The sequence below is a fragment of the Sesamum indicum genome, linkage group LG6, assembly GCF_000512975.1.
Source record: "Sesamum indicum cultivar Zhongzhi No. 13 linkage group LG6, S_indicum_v1.0, whole genome shotgun sequence".
In the NCBI taxonomy this organism is placed as follows: domain Eukaryota; kingdom Viridiplantae; phylum Streptophyta; class Magnoliopsida; order Lamiales; family Pedaliaceae; genus Sesamum; species Sesamum indicum.
In genome coordinates, this window is record NC_026150.1 from 16,097,157 (window position 1) to 16,110,311 (window position 13,155).

General features: G+C 41.4%; 2 protein-coding genes across 2 annotated transcripts; both read left to right on the top strand.

The window, feature by feature from the left end:
• On the top strand, positions 7,215-9,818 carry LOC105165036 (endoglucanase 16). The gene is given in 10 exon segments (XM_011083912.1): positions 7,215-7,436; positions 7,778-7,989; positions 8,178-8,375; positions 8,507-8,588; positions 8,754-8,903; positions 8,996-9,011; positions 9,014-9,103; positions 9,214-9,377; positions 9,487-9,748; positions 9,751-9,818. Coding segments are annotated over 10 exon segments (1,464 nt in total).
• Positions 11,511-12,855, top strand: LOC105164603. Its single transcript, XM_011083292.2, has 2 exons — positions 11,511-12,178; positions 12,280-12,855. The coding sequence occupies exons 1-2, from the start codon at positions 11,853-11,855 to the stop codon at positions 12,683-12,685; spliced, it is 732 nt and encodes a 243-aa protein (XP_011081594.1). The 5' UTR covers positions 11,511-11,852; the 3' UTR covers positions 12,686-12,855.

Genomic DNA, 13,155 nt, shown 5'->3' on the forward strand with positions numbered 1-13,155 from the left:
CATTCTTGAAATTTTTTGTACCTAGCCGGAGAATTTCTCACATACTTAATTGCCCCTCTAATACGAGATATTGCCTCATGCTCATCCTTCCCTTTCAAACCATCCTGAACCACAAGGTTGATTATATGTGCTATACACCTCATGTGCACATATTTTCCACCTAAAATATTTTGACCCCAGTTTTCAAGTTTCTTTTTCAAATAAACCATAGCTCCATCATTAGAAGATGCATTATCAACAGTAATAGTAAAAATCCTATCAATACCCCATTCAAGCAAATATTTCTCAACACCTCTACTAACTTCTTCACTTTTGTGTCCGATAATTGGACAAAAATTCAAAATTCTCTTATGTAAATTCCATTCATCATCAATAAAATGAGCAGTGAGACACATGTAATTGACTTTCTGAATAGATGTCCAAGTGTCTGTTGTAATGCAAACCCTTTGAGCATGATTTTTAATAAATGACTTCAATTTTGCTCTTTCATTGACATACATATGGAAAATGTCTTTTGTTATTGTCCTTCTTGATGGAATAGCAAATATTGGACAAGCCACCGATATGAAATGTCTAAATCCAGAATTCTCAACTGTTTTAAATGGGAGCTCATCTACAACCAACATATAAGACAAAGCCTCTCTAATTTTCTCTTGATCAAATCTCCAATTGACAAGCGGGGCCTCTTTTTCGCCTAAACGAATTGATTGAAAAGACAATCTCGTCTGATTGGTGGAAACATCATGAGGTTTATTCTTGCAAGATTCAAAGTGGTTCTTTAAAGGCCTAGTTCCATGTACTTTTGGATCGGCTTTGATTTCCCTAGTACAATATTTGCATCTAGCTTTTTGCACTTTATCTTTTTCACAGTAAAATTTATGAAAATGGTCCCACCAAGGTGATCTAGAAGTCACTACCCTCTTTTTTCTTTTCTTAGAATCAAGTGGAATATCGTCCTCATCCTCTGACATATCCATACCCTTATCAACATCAAAGTCAACATGATCACCACTGACCTGATTATGAACCATGTTCATATTTATGCCTTGATCTTGAGCATCTGATAAGTCTACAGTAGGTGAAGATTGAGATTGAGAATTTGACATCTGCAAGATTAAAAAACATCCACATGTAAGATACATAAGATCCCGTAATCAATGGACGAAAAGTATATTAAGGTAATATTTAAGGTAAAACATCCACAACAATAATAATATTAAGGTAATATTTCAAATTAAAATATATTTGCTGATTTAAAATTTCAAAATCTTGTTGTAATTAAGCCTATTGATATTTAGGCATGTTCTATTTTCTTGGATTTCCCCTGTTAGGGGTTTGTACCATGTATAATGTATTCATGCTAAATGATTTTGTTTCCTAAGGATTGTATTCAGTTTGTCAGAGTTAATACACTGAGCTGCAGGTGGTATTATTTCCTTTTATGATGCATGACATGTTTAAGGAGTATTTGATTACACGATAAAAACTACTCTCTTTTCATTTCTTCATGACAGAAATTTGATTTCTGTCATTAAACAATTGAGCTGCTTCCCCATCCACGATTAAATATAAGAAACTCCTATCAGAATTAGTTAACACAAGTAATCTAAAGGTTAATGAAAAAGACCCAGGGCTCAGTGTGATGATTGTGTGTGGTTTAAGTGTACTCCACTTCCTAGTTAGATAGACAAACACATCAGCCTACAGAGAGAGTAAAGCATGCTAGACCGCAATGTGAATAAATTTTATGCATCTTCCATTCTTCCTCATTTATGTCACAGCCTGGTGTCTTGTTATTTCTTGTTTCCAACCATCAGGCTCGAGGCTTTTGGAGGTCAGATTATGGGGAAAGAAAGAATGAAAGGTTGAGATGGATATAGCATAATATTATGATAAAGATTTACGAGATCAACCACGTTCCAATAGTATCATCTAGTAATGCTACAGGGAACTGAGTGGAGGTCCGGCTAGACAAGCAAAAGAAAATCAAATGATTAACAATAAATTCACAACTCAAATTGCCACATATCATGCAGTAAACATCATCAGGAGCACATAAGTACATTCAGCAACTCAGTTTCCACTGACATCAAACTACACATATGATAAGCTGTACACATCAGATAGCAAAAGAAATGATAAAGTCAAAGGAGAATTAACACTTCAAGAAGATGTTTACCCCACTGTTTCCAGATGTTGTGTAGGGGTGGGCCGATGGCAACAGGACAGGCGGCGGCGACGGCGACGGTGAGAGAGAGTCTCGTGCGACGGCGACGGCGACGGCAACGGTGAGAGAGAGGAAGAAATGAAATGAACTGAGAGAGGAAGAAACGCAGGAGCAGAGACTAGAGAAGTAGAGAGGAAGAAATGAGCAGAGCTGCAGAAGACAGGAACCCTATTAATTTCCCCCCTTTTGACGTCGGATACCCGATCCGACTAACAAATAGGCGGGTTTCGGATTATCCGAACCCGCCATAAAAATCCGAACAAACCGTCTTCTTCTACCCGAACCCGATCGGGTCGGGTCGGGACCCGATGAACCCGACCCGATTGCCCACCCCTAGATGGGAGCAAGGATCCTAGGGAACACGTTGCCGCATTCGATCTGGTCATGAATCTCTACGGCCAGACGGACCCGATCAAAACGAAGCTGTTTGTCACTACCCTGAACAGGAATGGTTCACGAGCTTAGGTAGTGGAACAATTGACTCTTACAAACAGTTAATTTATACATTTTCTTTCCATTTTGCCAGCAAAAGAAAAGCGAAGAGGTCAACCACCCACCTATTCACGATCAGACAGAGGGAGGATGAAACCTTGAAGGCCTTCATGGGACGATTCAATAACGAGGTGTTGGAAGTCCAGGATTTAAGGATAGATATGATGGTGAGCATCCTAATACATGGTTTGCAGAAAGGCCCCTTCGCATCAACATTGGCTCGAGACCCACCAATGGGAACAGAGCAATTAATGAAAATGGCTCAAAAATACATTGATGAGGAAGAGATGAATGCTATGAAGGACAACAATTGGACAAGGGATCCAGGACGATCGAGAGGAGAACGATCGCGAGAGGGCAAGCAACAATCTGAAAAGGATCGTGAACAAAGAGGGCCGTATGTGCCTCGATATCACAAGTACACCCCATTGACAACTACTAGAGAGAGGGTGATGACGATGGTCGAGAAGGAGGGCCTCCTGCAATGGCCGAGTAAGATGCGTGATACCCCGGCTAAGAAAAACTCACATAAATATTGCAGGTTCCATAAAGACAAAGGGCATAACACGGAGGATTGCTACCAATTGAGAGACTAGATCGAAAGGCTGGTGAGGCAAGGGTATTTTAAACATCTGATTGACAGGAGAGCTGAAGCGAGTGATTGCAGTAGGTCGCGGAGCCGAGAGCGACACCGAAAGGACAAGGCAGGAAAGAGTACAGCTCGGGATAATCCACCCATGAAGGGTATAATCCATACTATATCAGGTGGACCGACGAATGGAGATTCAATGAGGTCGAGGAAAAAATATGCTAGGGAGAGTAGATCCAGATACGGACAGCAAATGATGCACGTAGAAAAATAAGAAAATATAGTTTTTGGAGATGAAGATATGAGTGCGGATACGCCTGACCAGAACGATCCCATGGTCATAAAAATGGACATCGCCAACTACCAGGTACACAAAGTATTGATAGATAATGGTAGTTCTGTTGATATTATTTTCAGTGATATTCTTAGGAAAATGGACTTGGGACATGTGAGATTGAAGCCAATCCAGACACCTTTGGTCGGCTTTGGGGGCAGTGAGGTCGTTCCTGAAGGTGTGATAGAGCTGCCAGTTTCCCTGGGGGAAGAACCCAGAAAAAAGACTTGCATGGTTCAGTTTGTGGTGGTTGATAGTCCGTTCGCATATAATGTGGTACTAGAGCGACCAGGATTAAACAAATTCAGAGCGGTGGTATCTACGTACCACTTAAAAATGAAGTTCCCCACGACGCAAGGAGTAGAGGAAGTGACATGCGACCAACGAACTGCGAGGCAGTGTTATAATTTGGCTGTTAAGCAGGGAGAAACAATGAAAAAGGAAAAGCGAAAAGAGGAAATGGGGGTGGTATTTCATCCATCAAAGGCAGGAATTTAGGAAAGTCATCGGCAGGAGCTGGACCCGGGGGATAGGGCTCGAGGTTCTTGTCCAAGGAGACATCCAATTGTTCCAGATCGAAATTCTCAACAAATCTTTCGAGCTTCTGGATTTGGCCTTGGCATTTCTCAAATCCCTCTATCATAAAGTCCGAGGCCTGATTTTCCACAGCTTCTCTAAAAGTCCTCGATCTCAAAAAGTCTCGAGCACCATTTAAGCGAGCTTGACTTAACATATCTTGGAATTCTTGGTTCTGCAAAAATAAGGCCCGACCTTCAGTTATGCCTTGATCCCGACCTTCCGCTGATCCATGCTCCTTGCCAGCCTCGAAAGCAGCAGCGCGATCTGTTTGAGCTGTGGATCTAGCTTCCTCCAACTCTTTTTCAGAAATCTCCAATTTGGATGCGAGCTCCCTTTTCTCTCGGGATTCTGACTGTAGGGACTCGATCAGTGCTTGTTGCTCTAGAAACTTCTTCTCCATCTCCACAGTTTTTGCTTCAAGGAGGATTTTGTCATGCCTCCACACCGAACATTGGAGGGAGATGTTATGGGCAAAAGTCATGGCCTGTAGGAATGGAACGAGTTAGTTTATGGAAAATCAGTTCGCAAGAGGGATAAGTGGATGGTTACCTGAGTCATATTATGCGCGAAATGCTCCTCGAGGGATGTGAGCGAAGTTTGGGCAAGGATGACTTGATCCCGTTCGAGGCAAGCGGCCTTGTAGACCTCCCACGAATCTTGTCTGGCGAAAGTCCGCAGAACACTGCTATTCTTGGATATCTTCCAGTCGGGGAGTCATTTTTCCCCGGACATCTCAACACTTCGAGTAGAGGAGGGTCGCTCGTCTCTCGTCCGCTGCCACGCCTCTTGAAATGTGGCAAACCTCCTCTTACTTTCGAGCTCAGCGACCCGATCAGCAGCAAGCTTGGCTTCGAGTCTGCCTTGTCTTGTTGATTTCGAAGAGGGATCGCTCTTGCTCTCTGTCGGCTCAACTGTTTCTGCTGCGGGGATCGCAGCTTCTCTTGCTCTCTTCCATTTCAGACCCGGATCTTCGGATATCTCCACTACTTCCACCTGCTCGTCAGGCGTTTGATCTCTTGCCTCAACTAGAATTGACGGTTGTTCGGAGGCTGTAGCATCCGTAGAAGATGGGGTCGGAGTAGGTGCGCGCTCCTTGGACTTTCCTTTGGCAGCCGCCGCTGCACGTTTTAATTCGCGATCAACCGAAGGTGGTAATGTACCCTTCTTCGCTCTGGTTTTGTTCGCAATCCTAGCCAACATGATTTCAGATTCTGCAAGGAAGAAGTTTGTTAGAGGTCGCTTAAAAAGGAAAAGAAAGCAAATGAGATTTATGAAATCACCTAAGGAGCTTTTGACTGGAATAGGAGTAGGGGAGAGGCCCGCGAGCTTCAAGACTTTTTCCTGTAGTAGTACTTTCGGAAGGTACCAAAACAGAGTTATGTAATTTATGAGGTCGCTCTCGAACCGCTCCCCAAAAGTTTCGGGTGTGGGTTTGGACTCACGCCAACCCAAGTAAAAATCCCAAGGTTGCCCGGGTGGAGGTCGTATAAAGAAATATCTATCACGCCAAGGACCGACATTATACCTCAAATCATCTAAGAAACGGCAATCCTTGCATGTAGTTAAATAGAACCACCCGGTCTCCCCCGATCTTTTAGAGGCAGTAATATTGTACAAGGACCAAAAATTGTCGAAAGAGGAAGGCAAATCGAGGTGTTTCATAACTATAATGAACAGAAGTATATGGCTGATAGAATTGGGAGATAATTGCATTGGGCAAAGACCTAGCCGAACGAGGATATTATTCACTTCGCGAGGTAAGGGAAAACAAAGTCCGGCATCTAAATGGAGCACAGATAAAGTACAATAGCCTTCTGGGGGCTGATGCATGCGATCAAATGAGCGAGGAATGATAATAGCATAATCGGCAGGCATGTAATATTTTCTTTTTAACGCTACAGGAGTCGTTTTAATGATGCTCGCTATTCCTAACCACGATTTTTGTTGCATCATTTCAGTATATTTTTGAAAGACAGGGGTGTCATCGGATTCAGCTACCTCCTCGGGAAGATTGGAGTGTTGGGGAATGGAAGAAGTAGGATCGCGAGAAGTGCCAGCGGTCTCCCTTGGGGAGGTCGCTGACGATCCCGAAGTCGAACTCGAATCTGAGTTCGACGTAGACTCAGAAGCAGATACATGAACAGAAACACTCTTAGACTTAGAAGACATGATATCGAAAGCGGGAATAAGAGGATTGAGGAGTACCTGGAAAATGGAGGTAGCTCGCAGGGAGAGATCGAATGCGATTAGTCAGGGCGGTCAAAAAAGTTCAAATGAGGGCCTATATATAGGGGAATATTTGAGGAAGCGCGCCTTTTCACATTCCAGCAGATGAAGACACGTGGCTTAGGGCAGAGGGCCGAGATCCCTCCAACTGACATAGTGATTGTTCACTTCCCTTAGTGTCATTAATGACACTAAGAGAAGTGGGGGAGTAATGATAAGGGAAGTTACATATTTACCAAAACACCCCTGTATTTTCAGTTACCTTTTTTCATGTATATATAACTGCACGCGTGGGACCCAGTGCACAGGTATGACAGCGGCGGCAGCAGACTTTTAACAGAGATGACGTGGCTCGTTCTTATTGGAGCCACATGTCGTATACATAGAGGGTACCGTACAGGTATAAATATCCGCATTTATGATTATTCAGACACATTTTCACCACTTCATTTTACCGCCATATTAGTGATCTCACTCGATCTCGTTATTATATTTTCGACCCCATCTTTTCTAACTTAAGTATCGGAGGGCCATCGCCGAGGGCGTCTCGGCTAGTCTTACGATTGTTGTGTTCTCAGGATCCACAATAGGTAGCTCAAAAAAGGGAATCAACGATCTCAACCCAGCGATCCGACCCTAAAATCCTGATTTTGCGCTACCTACATCAGATGCATTACACTCTTGCCGCACACACGTAAAGACACCGACAATTCCTTTTGCATCTTGCTACTTGGATACATTACAATCTTGAAATGAAGTCCCCGTTGATGGGAATCCACGGAATCGGCCTGGGATTGTATAAATACATCATAACATGCCTTGTCATCTTTGGAGGTCTTACCTCAGTTGTACGTGCTGAGTTTAACTACAAGGTCACCCTTAAAAAGTCGATTATTTTCTTGGAGGCACAGAGGTCCGGAAAGCTCCCGACAAACCACAGGCCGTCTTGGAGAGGAGATTCTGCTCTGCAAGATGGCAAACTTGTTAATGTAGAGATTCTTTCTTATAAAAAAAGCACAGAGCACGCACCCACAAAAGAATGCAGAAAGTTTGCCTGTCTATGGAAGGACTTTGTCTTCGTTTATAATGTTAAGACTACAACGAAATCTCATATTTTTCTTCTCCTGATAGTAATATAAAAAACATTAACGTTCTTATCTTGATAGTAATATCAGACATAAGTAATAATAATTCTACATAGTTTAAGCCAAATCCAATGTGCAAGTCAAATTCATGCTGATAGATAAGTAGTTTGTGACACATCAGTACTTAAACCACGAATTACTTTGATGAACTTCCAATCGTGTGTTGATGACGCTTAATGTTGCAGGAGGACCTTGTGGGAGGATACTATGACGTGGGTGATAACGCCAAGTACGGCCTCCCAATAGCTTTTACTGTGACAACCTTAGCATGGGCTGCTATCTCTTATAAATCTGAGCTGCAAGCAGCTGGAGAAATGGAAAATGTCCGCGCTGCTGTCCGCTGGGGCACTGATTATCTTCTGAAGGCCAGTGGCAGACGTCATCGCTTGTATGTCAGGTAAGATACCACATTACAATCCAGATTCATTGTTTCCAAATTAAGTTGCGGAATCCATCGTCCCGAAGTTAAGTGGTTGTTATTCTCGAAAGCATAAGAAGCAAGGAAATATGATATCTTGATTATAAGTATTTATTGAACGTCTAAAATTAAACAGGTTGAACTGATGGAATTGCATTTGTTATTGTGGTAGGAGATCCTGAAAAGGATCACGAATGCTGGATTAGTCCGGAAAACATGAAAACACCTAGAACTGTATTGAAGATTGATCGGAGTACACCTGGAACTGAGATCGCAGCGGAGACTTGCGCTGCACTGGCAGCTGCTTCTATGGTCTTTAGAAGGGCTGATCATGCTTATGCTCGCCGTCTCCTTAACAGAGAAAACTGGTATTTTAACTACTGTATCTTATAACCAATGGGTTTCATTCTTGTCAATCATCTATCAGTTAAATGTGATAGTGGAGAAACCTACCACTTTTTCACTAGATAATTTGCTTTGATAATGATTCCCTTTTGCAGCTCTTCTTCTTTGAAAAGAAATACAAGGGAACCTATGATGGAGAATGTCCCTTCTATTGCTCCAACTCAGGCTATAATGTAATCCCTCCTCCTTGTTTTCAGAAAAAAATTGTCATTCCCCTTCAACTCGTTCTACTGATCACATGTTTGGCTAAAATGGTGCTGCTCTTAATCATTTTTCAAGAAAAGCACTTTGCACCATGACCATGCACAGATGAACCAGTTCCATACTTCTCTTTGCAGGATGAGTTGTTGGGGGCAGCAACGTGGCTATATAAAGCAACTAGAAGATCAACGTACATGGATTATATACGAGATGAGGCCATAAGTGCTGCTGTTTCTGAGTTTAGTTGGGACCTTAAATATGCTGGAGCACAAATTCTCCTCTCGTAAGTAACATTCTGATTCCTTTTCTTGATGTCTTCATTACATCATGCATCCCATTCTCCGCATCAACAAGCATAATTCCTTTATAAAATTTGTAGTTCTACATGGAGGGCCAAAAGGATTTGCACACTTTCAAGGAAGAGCTGACAGCTCTGTATGTTCTATACTTCCTGATAGCCCCTATCACCAGGTTTACATTTCTCCAGGTTAGTTGTACCGACATCTCCATGACTACAGATGGTCTTTACCTTTCTAGCACTAATATGTCTGATACTCAAAAGTTTAGTAAACCGACATTCTGGCCAAAACTCGACAGGAGGATTGCTTCATCTAAGAGATGGAGCTAACACCCAATATGTCACTGGCACTGCTTTCCTGTTTAGTGACTATGGCGATCTGCTAGCAAACCATAAACAACAAGTCATTTGTGGTGACAAGAAATTTGGTTCCGATCGTTTGATGGCCTTTGACAAGCAACAGGTGAAGTACCCTCTTCAAGAAAACATTACATTTCAATCTTAACATCACTAAACAAGAAGATTGTTTTCAACATCTTTGCCAAAACTGATGAATCCAAGTGAAACTGCAGATGGACTATATACTAGGCAAGAACCCGAGAAAAAGATCATACATGGTTGGATTTGGCAACAAACCCCCAACACAAGCCCACCACAGGGGTTCTTCTGTCCCCCGAATGCCTCCGAATAAAGAAGTTAACTGCGGTATGAGCTTCGTCTATTGGTACAACACAAATGAACCCAACCCCAACGAGCTAACGGGCGCTATTGTCGGTGGGCCCGACAAGAACGATAACTTTGAAGATAAACGTGCAAATTCGTCCATGACTGAACCAACAACTACATCAACTCATTGGCGGTTGGTGTGCTAGCAAAGCTTGCTGGATACTCTCATGCTCGATGATGAATCTTTTGCTTTAGTTCTACATCACTAACTGGAGTTATAGTATAGCTTTCTGTGAAAATTTGGTTGCATGTTGATAGCTAGCTACTAGGATGCCCAATTAAGCTGCTTTTTCCCTTGTGCAGCATAATTTGAGGCTCTTGCGGACTAAAAACTTTCACATGATACTTTTTCTTCCTTTTTTAGACAGAGGCCCTTTTGTTTTTCATTACAAACTATAACTTTGTGTTAAATGAATGATATTATTAATTTTTTTTGGTTCCTCCCATACATGCACCCAATCGTGCTCACAACATATCTACGTGTATAAGGATGATATATTTTGGAAAAATATTATATACACATGGCAGGTGTGTGTAAAATATAGTAGAACATAAAATCGATTTTAACAAAAAATTTAATTCAAATGTTTGAACACCGAGACTTCTAAGAAGAGAGAATAGAAGCTCAAATTGCTAGACTGTTTTTGATAGGATGCTAACGGGGTGGATCTGCCCAAATCAAGTCCTAACCGGTGCCGAATCCACCAAAATCAATACAAATACGTCCTAAATGGAATGGGTCCGAGTCGGGACCTCAATTCTTTGGGCCAATTGCCATTCCTAGTCGTTGGGGGACTAAATAATAGTATTCTTATTATTTATACGTGTCATTTTTAATTTGTAATAAATAAAAAGATTGATTATTGTACAAATAATGGGGGAGGCAATCTTTTTGTGTGTCCGTACAGGTGGATGAGTCATCAGCATGTGACTGAATAATATTGTATGTTATCCGGTGATAATTCCCAACTGCTTTAACAAAACGTGGTCGTATCAAATTCTGGCAGTTAAAAACTTCCTGTCTAAGAGGCGGGCCCGTGAAATTGGATCCTGGGCCAACTACTTATTTATATTTCTCCAGTAGCCCCAATAACTAAAACTAACTTACTGTAAATTGTTACATAATTAATATTAATTCAATCACAATTAGAATTTTTTGTATTTATGATATGATATTTTGGGTGAATTATGGAGGAGAGAGAGAGATGTGAAGATGTTATCCTTGGGCAAGTGCAGGGCCCACAAGCACAATAGATAATTGAAACTTTAGTCTTTAATATTGTTATAGCATAGAGAATTGGTAGTAAAGTTGTGGAGGTTGAAGTTGAAGCACAGCTAATTTCCAACTTGTTGTCATTCAAATTGTTTAGGTAGATGGAAATGATGATGGGGTTGGGACAAGCATTAACAAGATCTCCATCTGTATGAGCAGCAAGCAATTGTCTCCCTTATATCCAATTCCAAAAATGGAAATGAGTATCTACATAACAATTGAGGTTGATAGATAGGTGTAATGAAGAGCAGTGGTATGTAATAACTAGTTCAATATTTACTAAGAAAGAATTAAGAAAAAAGGGAATAGTTAGGTTAGGTGGAGGAAGTGGACTAATCAAATTGGACTACGTTGACCAGATACATAATACGCAGTGATGATTATGATGAAACAGCTGACGCCTGCCTTTGCCTTCTCATCCAACCATTTCTTTTTACTCTTTCTAATATTTGTAAATGTAATGTAATACACTTAAAAAAATAATTATATTAAACTTTTCCTCTTAATAATATTAACAGCAGTGGATGAGGATTTCAGGATAAGACCACCTAACAACCCCCCTTCATTTATATATATTCATCATCCACCACAAACAAAGAATATTCAATTCCTTGAACCCTTGGTGTTAACTTTACTTTCCTCTCTTTTGTCTTTTAAGATCCAACACATAGACTAAGCAACCAACTTGTGTATTGCTTCTCCTAACATTTTTCCTTTTTCATTTCTTCTTACTCATTGCATCCATCTTCTAACAACAAAGAATATAAAACACCCAGACTCACCCCCGCTTATTTTTCATCTCTACCACTATTCTCCCTGCTTTTTTCTTCTTCTTCTTCTTCTTCTTTTTAGATTGGATCCCATCTTTAATGATTGCGATTGAAAGAACCCCTTTTTCTCTCACTGTTATTTTCTCTCGCTTTAGTAGTTTAGAGAAATATGCCTACAAGGGTTATGAGCAAGGTTGAGGTTGAAGCTGCGGGTGGATATGTGTGTGGGATGCCAGCTGTTGATGAGATTTACAGTGGAGATCAGAGGGTTTTGATGGGGAAAAAAGTTGTATTTCAGCAAGGAGGAGTCAATGGTTTGGTGAAGAATTCATGGACTAAGACTATTTCTTGTTCGGATGAATCATCTTCTATAGGGAAAAACAGTGATGTTTCTGAGAGTTCATTGGAGAGATCGGGAGATGGTGAAGAGGTTCAAAGCTGCTACAAAGGGCCTTTGGATGCCATGGAAACCTTGGAGCAAGTTTTACCAATCAGGTTCACTATTTTTCTTTTGTTCAATTGTCTGATTTAATTTTAATTTCAGAAACCAAAGCAAGGTTTTCGTTGAAACCTTACAGTCTGAGGTGCTAATGCAGGAGGGGGATCTCAAGGTTCTACAACGGCAAATCCAAGTCCTTTGCGAGCTTAGCAGGCGCATCTTCTTCATCCTCCATAAAAGACCTCGCCAAGCCAGAGAATGCGTACATGAGGAAACGCAGAAATCTGCTCGCCTGGGACAAGACAAGAAGCTCTCCCCTGAGAGGCAACGGTGGTGGCATATCGAAGAGGATCACCAGCTCCGGCAAAACAACATTTGCTTTGGCAGTCGCCATGTGCAACTCTGAAGGTAAAAAGCAAGCTGGGGAATGCAATTCTGCCGGAACGTTGCCAGTGCCTTCTTCTAGGACGGATTTCACCTCCTGGAGATCATTTTCTTTGGCTGATTTGCAGCAGTGTGTTTCCGTTGCTATTTCAAATTCGAACGAGTTAGCCACAAAGTGATCTTAATCAGTTCCCTCTTGCAGCCTTTTTCTGAAAAATGGAGGCAGAGTGATTATCATTTTTGTGACTAAAATGGGAATGGCAGATGAAGAGGAGTTGTTGGATTCCTGTAACATCATCAGAATGGAAATATGGGGTTACAAAAGCGAATACATTTGTAGTTTCTCGCATCTATTTGGAAAGGGAAAATTGAGCTTTTAGAACGAAATAGTGGAAAATATCAAACTTTGGATCCTATCAGAGCCCATATCATCACAATTAATTAGCATGTTGATGTCAAAGAATGAAGTTACCAGTTGCCTATCTAATTTTATAATCGCTGTACTTTCTTGTCTTTTCGTTCCCCGTCCCCTGCATTTTCAATCAAACCAAACTTACATTCTCTATATCAACCTAGAAGCAGCATCTTACACCAAGAGAGAACCATACACATGCGCAATCATGCTCGAGTCAAGAAAGCAGTACAGCTT